Genomic DNA, 26,769 nt, shown 5'->3' with positions numbered 1-26,769 from the left:
GCGGGGACAAGCGGTGATTGCCAGCACCTGATGTACCACACTCGACTACATTAACATAAGGACACAAATCCAATGCCACACAAACATGCCACACAAATCTCTTTTGATTTCTCAGACTGAAGCTGCAGATGTGTGTGTGCATGTCATTCATCTCTGTTTGTCTCTGCTTCTCCATCTCCCTGAGCTCTAACTGATGCCCTACATGCAGAGTGTGAGCACTTGTACCATGCAGCAGCACTACACACAACACAAACACTGTGCACTCAGGAAAGCAATGTCAATTTAATTTGTGAAGGACAAAAGTGTTGGATAAGAGACAAAGTGAGCGAGGGAGCGAGCGAGAAAGAGAGAGAGAGAGATAGCAACCTGGGTGAGTGTAAACACCTTAAAACAACATCTTCACACACTCTCTTCCTCTCGGGGGAAGAAAATAGGCATAGAGGGAGAGCAGGGCTGATTGAAAGGAGCAAGGTTTTCTTGTAGTGCATTTTGAGGAAAGTCAAAGAGACATTGGGGAGAAATTATAAGAAGCCAGAAGAGAAACCCTAGAACTGAGCAACCCTAGAACTGAGCAAAGAAGAAAAAAAGTTTGAGAGAGAAACGAGAGGGAGTGAGTGACAGTCGTGGGCCACCTGACCTCCAGAGCAACAGCATGAAAAGAGGGATAATCTCTCGCCTGCGGCACCTACCGTCACACACTCAGAGGAATAATCGGTCTGTTTTCAAGTCAAGGAAACATGACAGACACAAACCGTATTCTACACACATCACTGAACGAGTGACTGAGGATAGAGGACTTTACAAATGCACACACTGTCCATTGACTCTGTTTTAATGTAGGTGATTTCAGTGATTTTTTACTATCCTGATGGGGTCACTGGGTCCACAATGTAAGTAAAACCTGACTTACAATTGTAAACATTTTATATGCTCAGTCCAAAGGACACGGCAAAGTGCGTATCGATAAAGTATAAAACTCCACAAGAGGTGGATGAGAGTATTTTCCCATTATTAACTGTGCACCACCTACTACACAAAATTTTGGCTAAAATAAATATGATTAAAAAAACTTTAATTTAAAAAAGTATTTTATTTAGCTTAATTCACTTCATAGCATAAAGCAAATGTGTGAATGTTCAAAAATGCCATTATCATGACCATGGGTTACATAAATCTTATAAAACCATGCATAACTTGTAAGTTAATCAAATCACATGGTTATATTTATTAACATTAGTTAAATACATTAATTAACATGAACTAACAACAGACAATACCATTTCAGCACTTAATAATCTTGGTTATTTAAAAAACAAAAACATATACTAATACATTTTGCACAAGTTAACGATAATAAAATGACTAAAAATTAACAATTGCATCTGTAACGTTTGCAGAGACAAAAGATGAGAGGGACTGGATCTAAGTGTAGGCTTTTAATTAAAACTCAGAAAACTTAACACAAGAAACCAATAACATGAGAGCAGAGCAAAGAATTACAGCCATGAATGATAAGAACTGACAATGAACAGAGAAAAACACAGGGATTAAATACACAGAGACAAATGAGCAAACAAGGAACACCTGGGACTTATGAACACAAGAACCAATAAACAAAGACAAGGAAAAGAACTACAAAACCCATAATCAAATGAAAGAGACAAAGTGAACAATAAACAAATATAGCGACCCCTTCTGGTCACCGGGATAATCTCCCCCCCCCCCCCCACCCCCCCCAATCAAAGGAGTGGTTCCTGAAGCTCCTTAACACTTATATATATATATATATATATATAAAAAAAAGTTAATGGGAGAAGCAGAGGCGGAGGCCCTGGTGGTTGCAAGGGCCTCCGCCAGGGATTCAGATGGTTCAGAGATCAAGTCAAAATGTGACTCAAAGGGTTCATAGCAAGGCACTAGGTGACGCAGAGTGCAAGGTACAAAGGAAGTTAGGGATCATGGTACTGGGAAACATAGCACTAGGAAACAAAACCTAGGAAGCATGCAAAAGGAGAGGATATCAGTAGGGAGCAAGGCAGTGACTGGGGAACAGCCTCCGCAGACGGTAGTGCGGGCAGCGACAGGGGAATGGCCTCTGCGGCCGGGAGCGCGTGCAGCGACTGGGGAACGGCCTCCGCGGCCAGGAGTGCGGGCAGCGACTGGGGAACGGCCTCCGAGGCCTGAAGCAGAGGGTACTCCTTACAATATCTTTAGTAATATTAATAATATTAACCTATATATTAAATAAATGCTGTAAAAATATATTGTTCATTGTTAGTTCATTATACCTAATCCATGAACTAATTTTAACAAATAAAACCTTATTGCTAAGTGTTATCTATCTATATTCATATTGTTCAATATTCCAACAGTAGTTGTATAACACATTGTATATATGTACTGAATACAGTTTATATATAGTATACACCGATCAGCCACATCATTAAAACTACCTGCCTCATATTGTGTAGGTCCCCTCGTGCCGCCAAAACAGCACCAACCCGCATAGATAATAACATTCTGAGATGCTATTCTACTCACCACAGTTGTACAGAGATGTTATCTGAGTTACCATAGACATTGTCAGTTCAAACCAGTCTGGCCATTCTCTGTTGACCTCTCTCATCTATAAGGTGTTTCCATCTGCAGAACTGCCGCTCACTGAATTTATAATTTTTTTTTGGCACCATTTGCAGTACATTCTAGAGACCATTGTGTGTGAAAATCCCAGGAGATCAGTAGTTACAGTAATACTCAAACCAGCATATCTGGCACCAACAATAATGTGATTATCTAATCAGCTAATCGTGTGGCAGCCTTGCAGTGCATAAAATCCAGATATGGGTCAGGAGCTTCAGTTTATGTTCACATCAACCATCAGAATGGGGAAAAATGTAATCTCAGTGATTTGGACCGTGGCATGATCGTTGGTACCAAACGGGCTGGTTTGAGTATTTCTGTAAATGCTGATCTCCAGTGATTTTTACACACAACAGTCTCTAGAGTTTACTCAGAATGGTGCCAAAAAAAAAAAAAGAAAAACATCCAGTGAGCAGCAGTTCTGTGGAGGGAAATGACTTGTTGATGAGAGAGGTCAACAGAGAATGGCCAGAGTGGTTCGAACTGACAAAGTCTACGGTAACTCAGATAACCGCTCTGTACAATTGTGGTGAGAAGGATATCATCTCAAAATGCTATTCTGAGATGGGGGTTGGCACTTTTTTGGTGGCAGGAGGGGGACATACACAATATTAGGCAGGTTGTTTTAATGTTGTGTCTGATCGGTGTGTGTATATATATATGTATATATATATATGAAATTATGGACAGACACCTATTATACATGACTCAAGCTTTGTCTGTGTTTGATGACATTGCAGGCATTTCAAATGATTGAATTTGGTCAAGTGAAGTTGCTCTTCATGAAATCTTCTAGTACATGGGGAGCAGTGAACACTGCATAAGAACCCAGTGAATCATAATGCAACTTTAATAGCACTTATGAGGAATTGGTGTTTTGCCCCATGTCTCCATAAAATATGCCAAAATAAATACAACTGATTATGGCTGAGAATGAAGAAATTGTGTTAAAAATTGAGTAGTAATATTCTGCATTTTGGCACAGCACATAAGTTGTGAGAAGATAAAAATGTGGAATCACTTTGGGTTTATAGCCAAGCTCCTCTTCTGACAAAGTTTTAGATTATGATCATCAAGGAAAGCATTAAAACCAACTCAAACAGATTGGGTAGAAGCAGAACACCTCGGCTGTCGTCAGAGGCACAGTCTCTCTCACAAGGCTGTAAATTATCACCTCTGCTATAAGTGATCACATATTCCACCCTGCCTGCCACAGGCCTCTGATTCAGAGCAATCACTGGAGCCCTGCTCAATCTCCTGGGCTTTCAGCTCTTGCTTTCTCTTATACGGAGACTCGCACACATGTACAGTGAGGAAAATAAGTATTTGAACACCCTGCTATTTTGCAAGTTCTCCCACTTGGAAATCATGGAGGGGTCTGAAATTGTCATCGTAGGTGCATGTCCACTGTGAGAGACATAATCTAAAAAAAAATATCCAGAAATCACAACTTATGATTTTTTTAACTATTTATTTGTATGATACAGCTGCAAATAAGTATTTGAACACCTGTCTATCAGCTAGAATTCTGACCCTCAAAGACCTGTTAGTCTGCCTTTAAAATGTCCACCTCCACTCCATTTATTATCCTAAATTAGATGCACCTGTTTGAGGTCGTTAGCTGCATAAAGACACCTGTCCACCCCATACAATCAGTAAGAATCCAACTACTAACATGGCCAAGACCAAAGAGCTGTCCAAAGACACTAGAGACAAAATTGTACACCTCCACAAGGCTGGAAAGGGCTATGGGGAAATTGCCAAGCAGCTTGGTGAAAAAAAGTCCACTGTTGGAGCAATCATTAGAAAATGGAAGAAGCTAAACATGACTGTCAATCTCCCTCGGACTGGGGCTCCATGCAAGATCTCACCTCGTGGGGTCTCAATGATCCTAAGAAAGGTGAGAAATCAGCCCAGAACTACACGGGAGGAGCTGGTCAATGACCTGAAAAGAGCTGGGACCACCGCTTCCAAGGTTACTGTTGGTAATACACTAAGACGCCATGGTTTGAAATCATGCATGGCACGGAAGGTTCCCCTGCTTAAACCAGCACATGTCAAGGCCCATCTTAAGTTTGCCAATGACCATTTGGATGATCCAGAGGAGTCATGGGAGAAAGTCATGTGGTCAGATGAGACCAAAATAGAACTTTTTGGTCATAATTCCACTAACCGTGTTTGGAGGAAGAAGAATGATGAGTACCATCCCAAGAACACCATCCCTACTGTGAAGCATGGGGGTGGTAGCATCATGCTTTGGGGGTGTTTTTCTGCACATGGGACAGGGCTGACTGCACTGTATTAAGGAGAGGATGACCGGGCCATGTATTACGAGATTTTGGGGAACAAACTTCTTCCCTCAGTTAGAGCATTGAAGATGGGTCGAGGCTGGGTCTTCCAACATGACAATGACCCGAAGCACACAGCCAGGATAACCAAGGAGTGGCTCTGTAAGAAGCATATCAAGGTTCTGGCGTGGCCAAGCCAGTCTCCAGACCTAAACCCAATAGAGAATCTTTGGAGGGAGCTCAAACTCCGTGTTTCTCAGCGACAGCCCAGAAACCTGACTGATCTAGAGAAGATCTGTGTGGAGGAGTGGGCCAAAATCCCTCCTGCAGTGTGTGCAAACCTGGTGAAAAACTACAGGAAACGTTTGACCTCTGTAATTGTAAACAAAGGCTACTGTACCAAATATTAACATTGATTTTCTCAGGTGTTCAAATACTTATTTGCAGCTGTATCATACAAATAAATAGTTAAAAAATCATACATTGTGATTTCTGGATTTTTTTTTTATTAGATTATGTCTCTCACAGTGGACATGCACCTACGATGACAATTTCAGACCCCTCCATGATTTCTAAGTGGGAGAACTTGCAAAATAGCAGGGTTTTCAAATACTTATTTTCCTCACTGTATTTGCGGTGGGAATGGTGCAGCAAAGAGAGGATTCATTCTCTCCCTCACATACACACACCACTGCAGCTCATGATATCTCATAATCATCACCCTCAACACATCATATAACTGTAGTGTGTGTGTGTCTTTACTGCGGGTGCAGGTAAGAAGACTGAAATTCCTCACAACATTACTAATGCGACAGCATTATCCATGGTAAATCCTCATTATATTCTATAACATTATATTGCTTTTAGATAAAGCTAATTATAATTGCCGTACTACGGACTAAGGGGATGATCAGAACTAACGTTATTGTGAAAACAAAATAAAAAAAAATAAAAGCTATTCAGCGCAAAGAAATGTAACAAAAAGCAGGGGTCTCCAGATGGATTTTTTTAAAAGTTTAAGTGCTTTATAACACCATCTGATAAACAAGCTGCTTCTGTGCAAGACATGATGCAGTGGTCAAAGATGTGTGTCTAGCACGTTTACACAGAAAAACAATGCAGACACTTTCAGTGAGAACGACCCCCTAAACCAAACCCTTTCCACCCTATTTACCCAAGTATATTACATTTACTCTGTTACATTTACTTGAGTAACATTTTGGGGAAAATTTGACTTTTAGAGTAGGTTTAAAAGTGGGTACTTTTTACTCTGACTCAAGTAAATTTCTAATGAATTTTTACTTTTACTTCTTTACAATGTGTGAAGTTACTGTCGTTACATTACTGGGTTTAAATTGAATTGATGTGTAATTTATTGAGAGATTATTGAATGGGACTTTTACGAGAACAGAAGTTCACAGCTGCACGCGATGAGACACTCCCACTCGAGTGATGAGACTGTCACTCATGTCATCAGTGCAGCAGCATAAAACTCTTCAAAGTGAAACACTTTCTGCGGTCCACAAAGTGAAAAAAAGAATAGTTTCGTCATGCAATGCCTTCTTTTAACACCAAGACAAGCTGATATTTCAAGATTAAAGTCACAATTCTAAGGCGGGCTTTTCTGTGTTATGAGATGGTCATTTTCAGGGTGATTCTGTAACTGGGCTCTTATGACATCAGTTTTTAAGTGTACATTTTGAAATTAGTGCAGCAATATATCAGCGTGCTCATGTCATAAGCAGTATTTATGCATTTACCCCATGCCCTCGCGGGGGTACTGGAAACTATCGCAGCTAATTCAGGCGGATTAACTGTAAAAATCCATGAAAACTTTCAAATTAATCAATGCCATTCACGTGATCGACAACTGGAGCGCGAACAGACAGCATTTCTGCGCGTGCACAGTTAGGTGCACAAGGCAATCATCGTGACGAGAGTGGCTCATTTGTGTCCGCAATCGTTCACTCATTCACTATTTCCTATATAGTAAATGGCAGTTAGTGCACTATATCTCAGTAGTAAGTGAACGAAATGAGCAAATTCGGACAAGTGTCGGAGCTCTAGGGCTGGTGCAGAAATGTCACATATGAAAGTTTAAAATACTTATTAGTTACTCTTTTTAAATAATAAATTAATACAATAAATCTTTATTCTGTTTGTCATTTTTAATATATACTATGTGTTAATATAAAGAGTAAACACATTTGATCAAATAAAGAGTACAGTTTAAAATGTATCTGTATGTTTTGTCTCTCTTAATGTTATTATGTTATTTTAATCAAGTAATGATTTGTCAAAAAGTAATGTAATACATTCAGCATCAAATAAAACATTGCAGGAGTGAAGAAAGCAGTAAACTCCCAGCTCGTACATCTTCCTCGTGGTGGATTGTGAAAATTAACTGTCATCGAGTGTACTTGAAATGTACACTTGAAATTAGAGTGCATTGTGGGTAAGAATGAGTGAACAAAAGTAGGGAAGGAGTGGCTCACTCAGAATTCAGACACTCCTACAAAATAGTGAATACTCGATATAGTACACCCTTTTAATTGGATACTTTCTTGCTCTTACTCAAGTAATTATTTATGTTAGTACTTTTATTTCTACTTGAGTAATTATGTTTTTGAAGTAATTATACTTTTACTTGAGTACAGTTTTTGGCTACTCTACCCACCTCTGTATATTAGTATACTATACAAAAAATAAATCAATAAATAAATACGATTCTTCAATTTATAAACTTTAACAGCATTAACAGTCTAAACACAAATTATTATTTTGCCAACTTTATTTCCCTACTTTATTTTTAGCTTTGGGGACATCTTCTGAAAGAGTTTAACAGTTCATCAGAAAATGCTGAAAACTCATATTTACTGCAGGATAGTAACTACTGCAATGCCCTTTATCTCTATTCCCATCTCTCTCTCTCTCTCTCTCTCTCTCTCTCTCTCTCTCTCTCTCTTCTGAGCCCAATCAGACTATGGATGTTAATCGAATTGGGCTGGAGTCTCTTTATAATGTGCAGCAGATGGTCAGATGGTTCCTACTTCCTCTACCTAAAACACATATTCATAACATGCACCATACACATGTAGACAGATACACACATATACACACACACACTTGGTGGCAGTATTGTACTACCCTGACCCATTGAGTCAAGCTCAAAGCCCTAAGGACATTATAAAGAAATGAATGGATGCTGATCGCTTAGAGAGAAGTGTCCCTGACCATGTTAGAATGTGAGGCTTTGCTTACCGTTTAGCGAGTAATCAAAATTGCTGTTTTAAACCCTAGTGTGTTGCATACCAACAAACCATGTTTGGGCATCACAGGCAAGTTCCAACATTCAAATCAATCTCCAAAAATGCTGAATAGGTATATAAAAAGCATAAAAGCACTAAAACCACACACACACGAGCACACACACGTGCACACACACGCGCACACACACTAACTTTTACGATGCTAACAGGAAAACACAGAGAGGACATGACCTCTCAAAATAACTACAGCCATCAGCAAAGCTGAGCTGGGAACGTTCATCTGCAGCTGTGTGTGCGTTATGCTGTTTGCTTTAAACAGTAGCATATGTGTGTCAGGGCAGGAATAATATGTGCTGTAGCAAACTGTAAATAAAATACAGTGTTGATACGGGAAGCTTATGCGTCCAACTTAATTACAGGAAGTAGCATATGTTATAAGTGTTTACACAAGCATTCTATCTTGCGTCATTAAAGACAGATTCGCCCACTAGCTCCACTCTCTGGTTAAGACTGCTGAGATAGATTTCAAAGTCCTTTGGTCAGTCAAACTCACAGTGTAGGACACTTTTAGTGCAAATTCTGCAAAATTGTCACATTAACTACATTTCCAACCAAGGATATTTAGCGAAAAAAGCTTTACTGCATCAAATTAAAGCTGATGGAAATGCAAATTATAACACTTTAATTATGCAATTAAAGTGTCGACATATATTTTTCCATTTAACTCTAAAGCATAAACTCTATGTTGATACTTCAAATGTTGCGAAAAACTGGACTGGAATCACCTTTTGTCTAAAAAAAATTGGCATTAACGCAAAAATATAGCGTCACATGACAGAATTTACCCCAATTGTTAGCCTGTGTTAATCATGACGACAAGGTATACATCCTTGAAAGCCAATTTACTGTATGTGATTATGGATTGATTTTAACGGCATAGCACAGATTCGATGCTGCAAACATGACAATTCCAGAGTGCCAACACAAATATCTTGTAGTCCAGAGTTGTGGCAGTAGGGACACAACGTTGCGTTCCCTCCATCAGGTAACAGAGTTTACAAATATAACCAGGACATTCCCTATCTGTCACTCACTCAACGATGTGTCGATGTAGTGACACTAGGGGTCCCTATAAAAAATGGCACAACTAGCTGAACTGTGTTACTTGAACTGGCGGTGCGAGGTGGGCAGACTACTGTGGATTTTGAGTGGAAATACGTCCCATGGTCTTGCCGAGCCTTGTCGGAAGTATGTCATGTGGAGAAGTCCCATGGTAGGTCCTACCCAATGGGGAGGAGTTTCTACAAACATAGTGACTGGGGCAGATGGGCCTCTGTCACGAGGAGCGTGAGGTCCGAGAGCCAAGTCTGGGTGGGCCAGTAGGGTGCTACTAGGACGACCTGCATCCTCCCTTACCTTGCACAGGGTCTGTGCAAGTAGGCTCACTGGGTAAAACACATAATTACATAGTGCAGGGGGCCAGCTGTATGCCAGCACATTTGTAACGATGGGTGCCTCGGTCAGGGCGTACCAAAACATGCAGTGGGAGGATTTCCAGGGAGCAAACAGGTCTACACGCGCCTGCCCGAATCGACTCCAAATCAGCTGGACCAGCTAAGGGTGGAGTCTCCACTCTCCCCTGTGGGTAACCTATCGTGGCAGCGCGTCCGCTGCGGTGTTGAGGCGGCCATTCATTTGTTCTCTGTGTGCTTGTCGATGACAGATGCATGATACAAGATATTTGTGTTGGCACTCCTGTAATTGTCATGATGCCGATGTGTTTGCAGCATCGGATCTGTGCAGTTATGCCATTAAGACCAATCCATAACAGTGCAAGTAATGCTTCACGTACAATAAATTGGCTTTCAAGGATGTATACCTTGTCATCATGATTAACACAGGCTAACGATTGGGGTAAATTCTGCCATGTGACACTATATTTTTGCATTAATATCTATTTTCTAAACAAAGAAACTGGTTTCAACTGGTTTCCAAAACAGTTTTTTTGCCTCATTTGAATTATCTGCATAGAGTTTATGTGCTAGAGTTAAATGGAAAAATTTTATGACACTTGTGAAATTTTAGCGATAATTTGCGTTTCCATCAGCTATATCGGTAAACTTTTTGATGCGCTATACTTTTTGACGCCAAAAAACCCTTGGATGGAAACGTAGTTAATGCAAGGCTGTAGGTGGTAATTACAGGTGATTTGTACTCCATCCTGCTAAATGTGTGGAAACGCTCAATTATAAGTACACTGCAGCAAACAGAAAGCCTCTTCACTGCAGGACCATTAATGCAGACACAGCCCATCTCTGTGTGTGAACACTTCAGCCTCTATCATGAATAATATCATCATTAATCATCTTTTCTCCTTGCAGACGGGGCTGTCCGTTATTGAGAGCCTGAGTAATTTGGAATTGATTCTACCCACCTCTGAATACTAAACATACAGCATTTGTTGATATGGTGTACATTGTACTAACAAAAAAATAGAGGAAGAAATAGAGTGATCAAAAAGGAGATGGAGAAAAAGAGAGAGAGAGAACTGAAGATAAGAAAGCATATGGCTGCCTTTTGTTGCAGTACTGAAGAGGATGAACAATACGAGTAGGTCTGTGTACTAAAGAGGGAGGAAAGGGAGAAAGAGAGACCACATCCTTTCTCTGTTCTGCAGGATCTGAGCTTCTAGAATTAAGCAAGATTGGTGTGTTATTGAAACGCTTTTAAGCACAAATCCCTCTCTCTTCCCCTCTGACCACATTTACTACCACGACAGCATTTTGTGGCATCAAAGAACGAGCAAAACTCTTATTTTGGTTTTGAAAAAGCCATAGACCTTAGTCAGACTAGATGCTATGTTGAATTTGATGTGACCACAAACGAGGTTGTGAAGGCAATATGTTGTATTGTCTATGTTCTGGTTATTGATGTATTATTGTTGAGCTCTAGTTTGAAGCGCAAGACTGCTTTGGTGGTTTTTCTTGTCTTTAGAGACTGACTAAAGAATAAGCCAATAGCATTCGAGTACTGAATGTGAAGGAGCATATCATTGGTTTCAAACTCTGAACAAATACGCACTTCACTGAACCAGACGAGTCGATTGTTTGAGTGAACGAGATGTGAAGTCTTGTTCATGAACGAACTGAATGTTCTGGTACACTTGTTCTTGAACTGAATTAATCGCTGCATTCCAAATGGGATAAATCACCCTCCGAATGACACTTTAAAGGGAGAACAATTATGATAGTCATGCTGTAAGATCACTTCAAACAGAATTTCCAATAATAATGATTCAAAAAGTGAGTTACGAATTACCCTTATTTTTGAGCCCCACACCTTTTAGCCATTCATAGCTCTCACAATGGATGATAAAGTCTTCGAAGGGAATAGGGCATAGAGATAATCACTTCTCAGTGAAATGCAATTAATCGCTCAGTCATCTCATTCGTGAACAAAGGTCTGCTGACTGACTGAACGAGAGGAAAAATGTCTTTGTTCAGTTCGGCATGTGAGTCAATTGCATCCAACAAGGAATGCGCCAACACAAGTTTTTGAGTATGCACAAAATATAACCCCAAATTTATGAATGTGTAAAAATGACTGAAGACCATACAGATAAATTGACATGAATTACGAATGGAAATGTTGTGCTTTGGTGCACAGTGTAAGATATGTAGGCTTTTCATGAACATTTTCATTTTCTTAAGCCCAGCATTTGACAAAAAGTAGGAAAAATAAGACCTAACATTTGATGTGAAAGGAGTTATGGTGTGTAAACTGTTTTTAAAGTGTTTTCAAACATTTGTAAACATACAAATTCCATTTGTGTTGCTTTGTCCTGCTTTAGACTGACAAAACTGCGAGCCAATAGCATTAGAGTGCTGGCTGTGAGGAGCATATCATTGGATTCACACACTGAACAAATTCACCCCTCACTGGTTCATTCGAGACATCTCATTCGTGAACGAAATGCATGAATCAGTCATTTCATTCATGAATGAGGATCCGCCGACTGGCTGAACATTCAGTTTGGCAATCTTGTTCAACAAGGGGCAGGATTAATAATGAATAAACATGAGTGTTGACCACTCATTACAATGAGTCATTATCATTTTTTAGGCTAGTATTGTATCCTTTTTTGAGCAGCTATAAAGTTGATCAGCAGTCCACAATGTGATAGATATGCTTTTTTATAATTTGTGGGGGAAACGCTTGTGATGCTTAAACACACTGCAGTACTGAAGTCTCTTTGTAGAATTGTAGATGCGCAAATATTAATAAAAGATAATACGATTTGTTCCGGGCTCACTGCCTCCTCCACGGCCGGCTTGCTCCTGTCCACCCGGGGAGGAGTGGAAGACATCTGCCAGAGGGTGGAGGAGTGGTCGAGGACCAGGTGATGGCACATCTGGTAACTGGTGAGCTAATTTTTCTCTCTCCACTCTCTCACTGTCGCTCCGCCTTGCCTCGAAGGGTGGGTGTAAGCCAGTCCCTTGCCTGAGGCAAATTAGGGAGGAGTGTGACAAGGAGGAGGATAAATGCAGTCGGATGCGGCAGTTCGGGAGAGAGAGAGAGCCACATGCAGCAGCCATGTGTGCATTTGTGTTTGTGTCTTTTTGTTTAAGCTTTCATTAAATATTACTTTGACTGTTCAGCTGGTTCCTGCCTGCTCCTTTACTATTTTAACCCCCATGTTACAACGAGTTAAAGAGGATTATCTTCACAATGAGGCGTATACCTGGGATAAGGTACCTATTGCTGCCGCTTCGAACATTAGTGGCATGGGGACTGATGACGTCAATGATCCAGGGTCTGTTATGCCCTTTAGGAATGTACTGGGCTTCTCCAATTCCGGATTACGTGCAGGATCCCGCAATTACAGCAGACTGGTTGACAATTCAACCAACAGTGACTTCACATTGGACTGTGACTCTAGTGCTCCTATATCAAACTCTTATTTTAGGATGACGAACTCAACCAAAAAGACCCCAGGGAAGAAGAAATTTCAAAGAGGGTCTAGGCCACCAAAAAAGCCAACAATGCCCGTGGACGCAGAGCTTCTCATGGAGATGGTAATCAACATTTTTTCTAAAGTACTGTCTGATGACCAGATCAGAGTTTTGTCAAAAGGATTATAATTTGTTCTTACATGTGGTGTAAATGCTTTTGGCCTTAAAGTAGAATTGTTCAAATATTTCAGGAAAATTAAAGTTTTGACTAATGTTTCCCAACCTACCACACCTTTTAGACCTAAATGTACATTTTGTCCAAATGTTTCTTGCCATTCCAGTCAAACCTTTTATCAAATGGTGGATTAAGATGTCATGAAAACGCATACATCTTCACGCTCTAAATTTCCTCACAATTTATTGGCTAGTGAAAAAAAAAATCTTTAAATGAACTGACGAATGACTCCAATATCATTATTAAACCTGTGGATAAGGGAGGGGCCTTAGTGGTTCAAAATATGGAAATATACTGTCAACAGATCATCTCACAATTAAAAAATACCAGATTTTTCAAAAAACTTCTAAATGACCCTAACAAAACTTATCAGTCTGGAGGTATTTTCTTTTTGGAATAAAGGATGGATATCTCAGACTGAGATTGAGTTCCTATATTGCCAGCACCCTATCAGGCCTGTTTTCTACACCCTCCCAAAGATTCACAAAAGACTAATTGATCCTCCAGGTCGTCCAAGTGTGGCTCAAACAAATGCTCTTCTGTCTCTTCTGTTGATTTTTGTTATTAAACCTTTTGTTTATTCGTTACAGCATATAGTAGTGATTTGATGGATTTCATTAATAAAATATCAGATGTACAGTACATGGTTTAACTGAGACATCTTCGTTACTCACATTAGACATCACTCCTTTGTATATGAATATCTCTCATGAGGGGGGACTTCGTGTGCAAAATCATTATCTTTCTGGTCGAGGAGATGAGATTCCACTTTCAGAATTTCTAATAGATTTGGCTTCACATGTTTTTAAATATAATTATTTTAGTTTTGATGATGATTTGTATTTACAATTAAGTGGGACAGCAATGGGATCGATTTTTTGCCCCTAATTATACTAATTTATTTGTTTGTTTTTTTTAGCATTGTTATGTGTTTAACAGTGATATTAATAACTTCCATTTATTCATTTTGAAATGGTATAGATACATTGATGACGTATTTTGTATTTTTGTGGGGGATCTTAGCAAAATTCATGATTTTGTAAAACTTCTAAATGGTTTTGTGGAGAAATTGGAATTCAATTTGGAAGTGAGTTCAATACGTGTCCATTTTGTTGACGTGTGTTCAGAAAAATTAAGGTAGTCTCATTACTACTTTATTTACAAAAGACACTGACTGGAATACTCTTTTGCTTGCGTCCAGTTTTCACCCTATTCCTCTGAAAAAGGACATTTTATAGATTGAGGAGAATGTCACTCTGATTCAGATTTTACTGATAAGTCAGAGATAATGAAAAACAAATTTCTTCAATGGGGTTACCCGTCTGACTGGATTAAAGAAGCGTTTAGGACAGCTCTTCATAAAACAAGCTCTGATTTACAAATACAAATAAAACAAATACAAAGAAAGAAAAAAAAAATACTTTTACTACTACACATTCAACGTATATCTTATCGTTTAAGATCCATTTTCAAAAAACACTGGCATTTGCTAACATCTGATCCAGAGCTAAATGCTTTATTCCAGCAACCTCCTCTTATTATGTTTACATGGGCAAAAAGTTTTAAAATAATTTAGTCCATGCCCAATTCCGCAGTGAGGTTTCCACACCATCTCAGAGACTGTTTAGTCCAATCCCAAATGAGAACTATCAATGTGGTAATTGTGCACAGTGCAATAATACTTTTGGATCATCCTTTTTTTGTCATCCACAAACTGGTAAAAAGGTATTCAATTAACTCTGTTGTAACTGTTCCTTTACCCATGTTGTGTATTTAATTAATTGTCCTTGTCGTCTTGGATACGTGGGTGACAATGAAATGAAAACAATGAATCGGTGAATATAAGATTTCAATCAGGCAAAAAGATCTAAATTACCCTATTGCAGCTAATTTTGTTAAATTCAATCATGATGTCTCCTCTTTGCGTTTTTTGGCATCGAGAGTGTTAAGTTGCCACCAAGAGGAGGCAACATTGAATGGATTTTACAGAGATGTGAGATTTATTGCATCTACACACTTAAAAACTTATCACCAATGGGACTTAATGATGACTTAATTATATTTACTCAGGTACATTTACTTGAGTAACTTTTTTGGGAAAATTGTACTTTTAGAGTAGGTTTAAAAGTGAGTACTTTTTACTCTCACTCAAGTAAATTTCTAATGATTTCTTTGTACATTTACTTCTTTGCAATGTGTGGCATTACTGTCGTTACATTACTGGGTTTAATTTGAATTAACCCTCTGGGGTCGATGGAAGCGCCGGCGTGTCCTGCTGGATTTTTTCGTCATTACAGTGGAAACAACATCAAATTCTCAGTCATTTTAGGGAATACAGATAAGTGTAAGACATAATTAGAGACTATAAAGTGTCTACTTGTATATGTGTACACTCACAATAACAACAAAACCTTGTCCTTTTGTAAAATAAAGAAAATAAAAGGGTGAGCTTTCAGCAGTCTCTGTGTTCGCGAGCATATATCTGAAACATATCATAAAAATGAACTGAAACTCTGCGAATACTTATCATCACACAAACATGAAACATATGTCTAAAGAAAGCTTAAAATGTCAACTTTTAAATAAAACAATTCAAATTTAAAACAAATATTCTCCTGCAATGTAATCGGTATGAAACAAAACAATTTCTCCTGGCTCAGCTAATTACCCCTAATGTGACACCCACGGGCAGAGGGCGCTATTCATATGGTAATGTTCTGAGGCGATCAATGCACAGTTCATTCACTTTTCTGCGTATTTTGAAGATCGCAGGTTTCACAGGCAAGGAAACTTCTGGATAGTGACGAAGAGTTACAATTTTCCTCAGAAGAAGAGCGGGACTCCGATGAACGTTTGCATTTTGAAGAGAGACTTGATCCAGCCGAGGATACAATTTCGGATGAGTAAGTCATTTAGTTTTACTTACATATTAGTTGACATGCTATTTTATATAAACATGTACATATTTTATTCCAGGATTCAGAGTATTGAAATTTGAAATATGTCCTAATAGGCAAGTTTTAGTTACATTTAAATGCTGTTTCGGCTAAAGCAGGCATTTAAATTGTATGATGAATGTTTAGATTATATTTTAACTAGTGTTTATGCTGCCTCATTATCATCAACAAAGCTTGTGCTTGCAAATATGTGACCGATCACGGAAAGTAGGGACACAAGTCGGTTTTGGGGCATTTTGAGTTATTCACAGATTCTGAAAGTGTAGTCTCCAAGCTTTCCAACGATTTGTAACACATGGAAATCTGACAATATTTGGAGAAGTTGTGGCCATTTGAAGGTAGGCACTCAAAAAAGCTAAAAGGGGAGAAAACGGCCTCAAAAGATTGTGCAGTTCTCACCTCTCTCTGCTGCTGGGAGTGACAATAGGGCTCATTTACATCTCATTTAGATAAGCCATACCCCTGTAAAGCTCCCCCTGTAAACATGGACTAAACATGAGATAACGTGATGCGTGTTCTTAGAATGAACAAAAACGACAAACTTTGATGTTTATGGAAACTCACCCCATAAGAAACAGAAAAGTATTCTTGCAGATCTCGTTGCCTCCAATGAAATAAGTCGTTCGGGCACACTTTCTCTTTGTCGGGTCTTCTTTGTGGATGTAACCATCTCCGAAGTTTGCACTGTGCGTCTGTTTGCCTCTAAATGTCCAATAATTCGCATGACGCCAGTCCGATACATTCTTCCTCGTCTTCATCTTCGGCTCAGTTGTAGATTAGGGATATTATTCAGTCTTATCATGCCACTTTCATCGTCGCTCAGATCGTCTTCAGAATCAGTGAACGCTTGTTCATAAGCATCCGGCTTGTCGAAGAAGTACTTCAAAACATTTTCGTTGTAACGGCCACGGTTCAGCTCGTCTCGCGACATTCTTTGCGGCGTCCATCTTCATTGAATTTTGATATCAGATAGAGCCGGCTAGAGCTGCATAATAAGTAGCCACGCTGTTAGGGGCGGGGCAAAAGCGCCGGCGGCTATTCAGTACGGAAATACACACAGACAATGACACGCCCCTACTGCATGCTAGAATCTCCGAAAAACAAGCCGATTTCAACCTCAAAATGTACGCTTTTAAATATACCAATACTGTTATCTCAAACATGGAGAGGCTTCTTCATGATCTCAACTAACAGATTCTGCAAAAAAGCGGAAATCACCAATTTTGGAAAAAAACACTTGTTTCTCATTTTGCTCACAAGTTGTGCTGCCGACTTGTGTCACTGGTTTCCGTGACGGGTCACATATGTGTTCAGGTTAAATTAGTAAAATGTACTTTAAATATGCCCATATTAGAAAATCAGTGTATTATAATGATTTCTGAAGGATCGTGTTACACTGAAGACTGCAGTAATGATGCTGAAAATTCAGCTTTATCACAAATTGCATTTTACGATATATTCAAATAGAAAACTGTTCTTTTAAATTGTTAAATTGATATTGTTAAGTTCACAATTGTTTTTACTGTATTTTGGATCAAATAAATGCAGCCTTGGTGAGCAGAAGAGACTTCTTTTAAATGGTAGTGTACAATCAATATTCATGATAGTTCACGCCTCCTCGAATTTGACCTTTCTAACACTAAAAGTATCTTACAAAAGTTAAATTACTATATAGTTTTGTATGAATGAGAGATCAGGATGGTTTTCACATAATTTTGTAGCAAAAACTCCAGTTCTCAAAAGGCTTGTGGAAAAATGTTTAGTATGTGATATATGGCCTTATTTCAATTATAAAAACAAAATTCTTCAAAAAACCATGCATTAACATTATTTTCTCAAAAATACAAACATCTACACACGTTGCTCACATATTATTGTAACCCAGTTTGTGCTGAATACAGTGTTATCAGACTTTAGCCATTAATGTATTTTTAAGCAACTGAAAAAAGCACAAATGTCAAGGCATGTCAAAACTTATCCAGGGCCCAAAACACCCTCAGACCCCAGAGGGTTAATGTGTAATTTATTGAGAGATTATTGAATGGTCTTTTACGAGAATGGAAGTTCAAAGCTGCGTGCGATGAGTCATGAGACTGTAACCCAAGTCATCAGTGTCATCAGTGCAGCGGCATCAAACTCGTTCAAATTCGTTCTCCACACAGTGAAGAAAATATTAGTTTTGTCATGCAATACCTTAATTTAACACCAAGACAAGCTGATATTTCAAGATCAAAGGTCACAGCTCCAACTTCAGGCAGCACGCTGAGGTAATTTTTGGCTCTAATTCTAAGGCGGGCTTTTCTGTGTAATGAATTCAGGGTGATTCTGTAACTGGGCTCTAATGACATCAGTTATTAAGTGTAAATATTTTTAAATTAGTGCAGAAATATATCAGTGTCATAAGCAGTATTTATGCATTTACTCCACGCCCTCATGGGGGTACTGGAAACTATCGCAACTACTTCAGGCGGATTAACTGTAAAAATCCATGTAAACATCCAAATTGAGCATAAATCACTGCCATTCACGTGATCGAGAACTGGAGATGGCATTTCTTCCGTGCACGTGTTAGATGTTCGGGCGCAAGGCAATCGTGGCGATGAGAGTGGCTGTGTCTGCTATCGTTCTTTCATTAACTATTTCCTATATAAAGAATGGCAGTTAGTGCACTATATCTCAGCAGTAAGTGAACAAAATGAGTGAATTCAGATGAGAGTCTCGGAGCTCTGGGGCTGGTGCAGAAAAGTCACATATGAAATTTTATAATACTTGGACATTATTTGTTATTCTTATTAAATAATATATTAATACAATAAATCTTCATTTTGTTTGTTCATTTTTAATATATACGGTGTGTTAATATAAAGAGTAAAAAAATTTGATCAAATAAAGAGTACAGTTTAAAATGTATCTGTATGTTTTGTCACTAAATGTTATTATGTTATTTTAATCAAGTAATGATTTGTCAAAAAGTAATGTAATACATTCAGCATCAAATAAAACATTGCAGGAGTGAAGGAAGCAGTAAATTCCTAGCTCGTACGTCTTCCCCATAGTGGATTGCGGGAAATTAAACGTCATCGAGTGTATTTGAAATTAGAGTGCATTGTGGGTAAGAATGAGTGGGTCACTCAGAATTCAGACACTCCTACAAAATAGCGAAAACTCAAAATAGTGCACTATATAGTGGATAGGGGGTGGTTTCAGACACAGCGAGTGTTCCACGACCGGAGTTGGTGCCCTAAGTTGTTCTCTGCATTTAGAGAGTACTGTATTGTACTGCTGTACAGAACTAACAATCTAAATACTTACGACACTGAAAACTGTAACTACACAGAAATAAGAATCCACAAAGGACTTTAAAAGCTATGAAATACCGAAAGAAGGCATTATATTTCAGCATTATATATATAATGTCCTTGTGGGACATTTTCACGTTTTCACTTTAATAATTACTAGAATTGTTTCCAAATCTCTCTTCTTATTGACAAATTCATTCAGATCTGACAAGAGCCCTTAAAGGGTTAGTTCATTCAAAAATTACAATTCTCATTATTTACTCACCCTCATGCAACCCCTGATGTGTATAACTTTCTTCTGCTGAACTTAAATGAAGATTGCTAGAAGAATGTCTCAGCTCTGTAGGTCCATTCAATGCAAGTGAATGGATGGCAACATTTTAAAGCTAAACAAACATAAATCACCATAAAATAATCCATGAGACTCTAGTGGTTAAATCAGTATCTTCAGAAGCGATGTGATAGGTGTGGATGAAAAACAGAGAAACAGATCACTTTCACATTCTTCTTGTGTTTTTGGTGATTCACATTCTTCTCTGCAAATTGCCCCTGCTGTGTAGCAAAAAAATGACAATTATTGATCTGTTTCTCTCCCACACCATATCACTTCTGAAGACATGGATTAAACTACTGGAGTTTTATGGATTACTTTTATACTGCCTTTATACTGTTTTTGAGCATCAAAAATGTTGGCCTACAGAGCTAAAATATTCTTTTAAAAATCTGAATTTGTGTTCTGCAGAAGTATATATATATATATATATAAACATTCACTGAAAGTAAATAGTGACTCAGGCAAACTTTATGTCTAATATCTCCTTATTGTGTTGGTAGAAAGAAAGTCATATGGGTTTGGAACAACATAATGGTGAATGATGACAGAATGTACATTAATAATAATAATTCTGTAGTACATGTTCAATGTGTATTATGGAATGGAATATAGGGGAGTAAACATCTATTATGTCATTTGTGAAAGTAACTAGTTACTCACTACTTGAGTACTCTTTTAATTGGATACTTTCTTACTCTTACTCAAGTAATTACTTATGTTAGTACTTTTACTTCTACTTGAGTAATTATGTTTTTGAACTAATTTAAAAGACTCGAGTCACTGAGAAGAATCACCACCACTGCTTCTACTGTTTTGCTCAATACAATTTGTGAAACGAAGGAATTTTGAAGCTTTGTCATCTCATCTTCATGTACCCTGAAATCAACCCAATGCAGCCAAATTGCTGACAAGTGGTATCACCATCAGATATTTCTATAATTCCTGTTGACTGTATTACATCACTTACAACTAAAAATACATCTAGCTTTTGGTGCCACTCTCTGGACTTTACACCTGGAAAATGGAGCTCACACATGCCAATACATTCAACAACACATCCAACTTCAGTCAAAGACTTTGACCTAATATTACAGAATTCACATTGTGATCAGTCTTTATACACCTCCGCAGAGCGGTATAATAAGCACAAAAACGTAACTATGGAACTAAACTTACATCAAAATGGAAAAAAAGACACAAACAATGATTTCTGATTCATCCACGACACACTCACACACATAAACAGTGCTTCCAGCTAAATACGAACAGGCCTGAAGGCATTTTCAGCAAACTTTCAGCTCTTGGGATGTAGGCAGCTTGTACAAATGATTCCACTAGATTAGAGCTTTTGTGTGGCTGCCATGTGCACAAAGCATCCTCTCCAGTTCTTATCTGCTTACAGCTCGTTTGTATAATTGTGAGCATCAAACACTTTGTAAAACTCCTGTATGATCTCAATTAAACTCAAAAGAGTAACAGCATCATTTGAGCTCATCTAAACACAGGAATGTCTTTTCCCTGTAGCATTTATTAATTCATAGACAGTCAGTTTACATTCTTTTTGGACCCTTGACTTGTTTGCCCAGAAGGATTAAAGCAGTTGTTCTGAGCCCTGCTCTCTAGAGAGATTGATAATAATTACGTCTGTGTGAAAGCTTGAGGTGCCCTGGCAATGATAAGCCATTAAGTCTGCAATTAAAAACACAGATTTGAACCACTGCTGCCCAGCCTGTTAGAAAAAAACTTGTGGCTGTGTTTCATACTCTAGTGAATTACCTAGCAAGACAGCATTTTTGTGCACATCATAGGCACATCCAAACACTATATTCCAAATCTAGTGAGCTACTAAACTAGACAGTATTTCTGGGAATCATAGGCATGTTTAAACAGTGGCTGTATTTCAAAATCTTGTAAGTTACCTAACTAAATATCATTTTTGGGCACCATAGGCACATTCGAACACTGAATATTTCTAAACCTCCTAGACAAGATACCTAACAAGATTGCATTTTTTGGCATCATAAGGAATATTCAGGCACTGGCTGTGTTTCAAACTCTAGTGGCTTGCCTACCAAGACAGCATTTTTGGACATTATAGGTACATTCAAACATTGGAACAGTGGAAAAAGTTATGGTGCAATTATATCTCAGTAACAATAATAAAATACATCAATCAGGCAAAGTCCGTTAGGACAAGAAATCTGCTGATGGTGGCTATGGGCTATAGCAAGCAAGTACAGAAGACAAACTCTTTTCATTTGTGTTCATGTGTGCATAATGTTGCACTAGTAGTATGTTCATGTGCTTTATTTTCTTTAGAATAATATAATATACAGTGTCAAGAAAAAATGTAAACCCTTTGCAATTAGCTGGTTTTCTCCATTAATTGTTCATAAAAGGTAATCTCATCTTCATCAAATTCACAAGTATAGACAACACATAATGTAAACTAACAACACACAAACGCTCTGACTGGGTCATTCCAAAAAATGCTATTTTTTTTTTAAGCCATTCTGTAGTGGATTGACTTTGACGTTTAGGGTCTTTTGAGCTTCAGCTGGCACACAGCCACCCTGACATTATCCTGCTCTGTGTTCTTCTCAAACAATTCAACCTTAGTTTTATCAGTTCACAAAACATTTTCCCAGTAGCGTTGTGGAGTTTCGAGATGATCTTTGGCAAAATGTAGGCGTGCAGCAATGTTTTTGTTGGAAAGAAGCAGCTTCCTGCGTGGTGTCCTGCCATGAACTGGTTTTATATTTTCGGTATAGTTGAATCATGAACAGAGGTAATAACCAGTTGCAATGATTCCTTCAAGTCTTTAACTGTCACTCTAGGGTTCTTTTTTTTACCTTATTGACCATTCTGTGGTATGATCTTTGAGTCATCCTGGTTGGATGGCCACTTCTAGGGAGAGTAGCCACAGTTCTAAATTGTCTCCATTTATAGACAATTTGTTCCCAACCAAATCAAATTTAATTGTATTCATCCACGTTCAATGCCTTATAAGCGCAAAATATTGCCTCTCATTACTTACACGAGCATCTGTGCTGGGCGAAAGCAAACCGCCACAGCGCACATCAGTGTGTTCCAGAGATAGAGCCTGAGCTCTGACTGTGACAGCGTAGAGCGAATCTTGCATGATTCAGTCGAGCTTTACTCGATATTGCGGCAACCAGAGTAGACCATAAAACATTTGTGACCTATTTGTATTCTCCTGAGAATCTTCTACTTTAACACACTATATTGAGGAGGTCGAACCTCTCAAACTAATGAGGTAGAGACAATAGTGTGCCACATATTAACACCAATTTCAAGTTTTTTTTTTTAAATATACCTCATCATCCAAACTCAAATGTTTTACTGAAGTAACACTAACTGGTAACTGGTATAGATATAAATGAAATCGGTTAGGGCAAATATATAAGACTTCATTTTTATTATCAATAATTATTTTGTCATCATTCACTCACCTTTATTTTGATCCAAACCCATAGAACTTTCATCCATGATTCATTAATTTGTTTATGGAAAAAGTTGCAATGAAAGTGAATGATGACTGAGTTTAATCTAACTAACATCTCCTTTTGTACTCCATGGAATTATTAACTGTGAAAGCTGTAGTTCTATCGGGAAGACAAGCAGGCTTGAGTGAAGTTTGAGATGCCATTTATTTGATCGATGTAAAACGGTAATGTCTCTCTCTTTTTGGTGTAGGCCCCGTCCGGCAGTCCGAGGGAGTTGTACCCGGAACCGTCATGTCCTGCCGGAGATAGGAGGCAGGGGCGAGGAGCCTACCCCCTTGCGGGACAGGGCTCAACTGGTGGTGGTGGGGTGGTGGAGGTTGCAGTGTTAGCACACTGAAACAGCAATGTGATAGATTGTGAGCGGACTTATAAAGCGATGGCTTACGTGCGATTGGCTAGGAATTACCCAGCTAATGATGTGATGATGTACACCTGCTGGTACGCTCCGCTTCCATTTAAAGGTTTCTAAACGTTTTTAGACTATTTGTTTTTCATAACAAATACTGTTTATTTTTTAGAAAGACTATCTAACTTAGCCTAACCAGAGTAATGTGGAGCTATCCACTGTCTGACCTGTGCTTATTATTACAAATGTCACTATTCAAAAATGGAGAACAATGGTAAACTTTCATGTAGGCAAGTGTAATTTAGAATGTTTAAAGGGGTTAAAATCAGGACTTCCATGGACAAAAGATTGACAAAGTTTTCCTCCTGTTCTATCCTACTCCTGTTCTAACTGGCCATGTCTGCCTTCAGATATTCTAAAGGTGACTTGAATCAGGCTTGTGTCCTGCTGAACTCATACCATTCTTGTTCAAATAAAATGTCAAAAACAAATCCATGCAGTTACAGTCTCTAGATAGTTTTATAACTTTTTGTGGGGTGGTGGATTTTGGCTAGTAAAAATGCTGAGTACCTAGTGACTTTGGAATTCCACTAGCCACAGTGGGCGGTGAGCCTAAAAGTTAATGTCAAGCACTGATCATAGGTCTTCTGATATCTCTTTTTTGCGAGGCATGGTTCACGTAATGGTTCACGTAAGCAGACGCTCCTTGTAAATAGCAAACTCAAAATGTTTGAGTGCTTTTTATAAGTCAAAGTAGCTCCAACTCATTTCATTAATTAGATGCCAGTTTTGCCAACTCATAACTCTAGTTAGATTTTCTTGACATCATTAGCCTAGGGGTTAACTTTGAATGTTTAATAGGATGTGTTCGGTAAAGACATAAAAGATTATAATCGCATGTTGTAAGCTTAAGCACATTGTGTTTTGACTTTGATGAAGATTAAATCACAATTTGTTACAAATTAATGCCGAAAACCAGCTAATACCATAGGGTTTACATACTTTTTCTTGCCACTGTAATACAATATAATATAATATAATATAATATAATATAATATAATATAATATAATAAAAGAGTAATTGAGGCTTCATCAGACATAAAGTATACACCAAGTCTGAATTTTCAGTATGAAAAACATTTTACAGTAAGCCCTTTTCCACCATCTGGATGAACGATTCTGAGCACGGTGAGAAATGGTTCCAGCAGCATTTCCACTTGAGCACGATTCAGCATGGAATGATTACAAACCATTCTCAGCCCATAGTTTTTGGCATGTTTAGCTAACCGTGCTGGTGGAATGGTTTCAGTACATGGCGATTCAAGATTATCATTTTGCCTGTTCGGCCAGAAGGCCACTTCTCAATGAACTCCTTAACACAGAGTACTAAATTGTAGCGTTTTGTAATGATCTGTCATTTCTTTCATATGGAGGTTAGGTCAATTTGTTTTTGCATGTCATTAATTCATACATCTAAACTTGGCAAAGTATGTAAAAAATAAATAAATAAAAATCGTCTTTGTATCTTGTGTGAATAAACTTTATTTTCAATGTCAACAATATTTTACATTAAAATGGAGCTTCGTGTGAAGAGGCCTTCAGGCCTTGTACTTACAAAGGTTCTCTAACAGCTATATAGGTGTTAAGATGGATGAATTATCACCTGAGTGTCTGCTACCTCTAAACATTTGACTTTTTGTGACCTTTGCTCTCTTACCCCAGTCTGTGATGACCCTTGTCTTTGTAAGGTGTGATGTCCAGGAACGTTTCCTCCCAAGTCTTTGTGATGCCTTCCAGCGCCTGTAAACCAGAGGTCAGTGTAAGGCTTTGTAATGTTAGCACTAATCCTTTCAGACACATTCCATCTCAGCACTGAATGTCACCTTGTATTATAGCTACAGGCGCATCCATCAGCCTCGTGAGGACATTAATTGACTAGTGATAGGGAAAAAACATTGATCTGTGCCTCTACAAAGTTTCCCCCTAAATAAACATCAGAGACGGGATCTTTTTAGAAATGCCAGCTGTGCAGAGAAATGCGCCAATGACACTTCTACTTTGCACTCTATCTGTCTTTTCTTTCTCTCTCTTTGTAGGGGACTTCTAAGTGAACTGATCTGTGCTTTAGGGGGTTATGAGGGTTTTGCTCAGCCGTTACTGCTCTCGAACCAAAGCGATGTTTTTGTAACCTCTGCGAGTGCAGAGTGTCTGGGAATCTCCCTGGACTGAGAACGAGAGTAAGAGGGAGATAGGGAGGGAGGGGGAGTAGAGCAATATAGCCTCCCACAGTCTGACAGGCGGACAGAGCTGCTCTCCATTGCAGGGGCTGTAAAGGCTGCTCTGAAGGAAATTAAGCGCAAGGCTCATTTCCCCTGCGGCCGACACACATGACCTGCAACTGTAGCCTGGGGACAGATGCCTCCAGCAGCACCGTGCTCATACTGTACTACACTTATACTAAACAGAGCCCAGAAAAATGTCCTTTTAAATCTAAAAAAGGATTATAAACCATTTAACTCTTAGTTTTAGATTCAAATCTGACTGTAGGAATAACCCTAGAGCAGTCTAATAACTCTTTGTGCTAATTTACCATACGTTCAATCTGATCGGCTAATGAAAAACATCTGCACACTAAAAAGTTTCTCAGACTGGGGCTCTCTGCTGTGATTCTCTGCTGGGGCAGTCTGACAACAGGATATCACTCAGAGGATTTCATCTTTGACCTTCGAAACCTGATCTCTGACACCAAGCCTCTTGACAGTGACTCTCCTCATCTCTTTAACATATCAAGCCTCTGAGGATCTTACATGCTATGAGAAGTGCAGAAAGGATTGGACGTTGATGAACCTACAGTCTTTCCAACAAAGAGGAAAGAATCTTATATAGAAAATCTTCAAGAATTGTTTTTTTCTCTAGTTTTTT

The 26,769-nt window shown here is 38.6% G+C and overlaps 1 protein-coding gene across 1 annotated transcript in view; it reads right to left on the bottom strand.

Annotated features, from left to right (window-relative positions):
* Nucleotides 1–26,769, bottom strand: part of dnah2 (dynein, axonemal, heavy chain 2) — a 259,741-nt gene that overhangs the window by 107,108 nt on the left and 125,864 nt on the right. The window contains exon 27 of the mRNA XM_052139940.1: nt 25,565–25,647. Coding sequence (XP_051995900.1) covers nt 25,565–25,647 — 83 coding nt within the window. The remainder of the gene's footprint in view (nt 1–25,564; nt 25,648–26,769) is intronic.

This window comes from Xyrauchen texanus, chromosome 2, assembly GCF_025860055.1.
Source record: "Xyrauchen texanus isolate HMW12.3.18 chromosome 2, RBS_HiC_50CHRs, whole genome shotgun sequence".
Lineage (NCBI taxonomy): Eukaryota > Metazoa > Chordata > Actinopteri > Cypriniformes > Catostomidae > Xyrauchen > Xyrauchen texanus.
The sequence above is the reverse complement of the archived record's forward strand: the minus strand, read 5'-3'. Positions and strand labels throughout refer to the sequence as shown.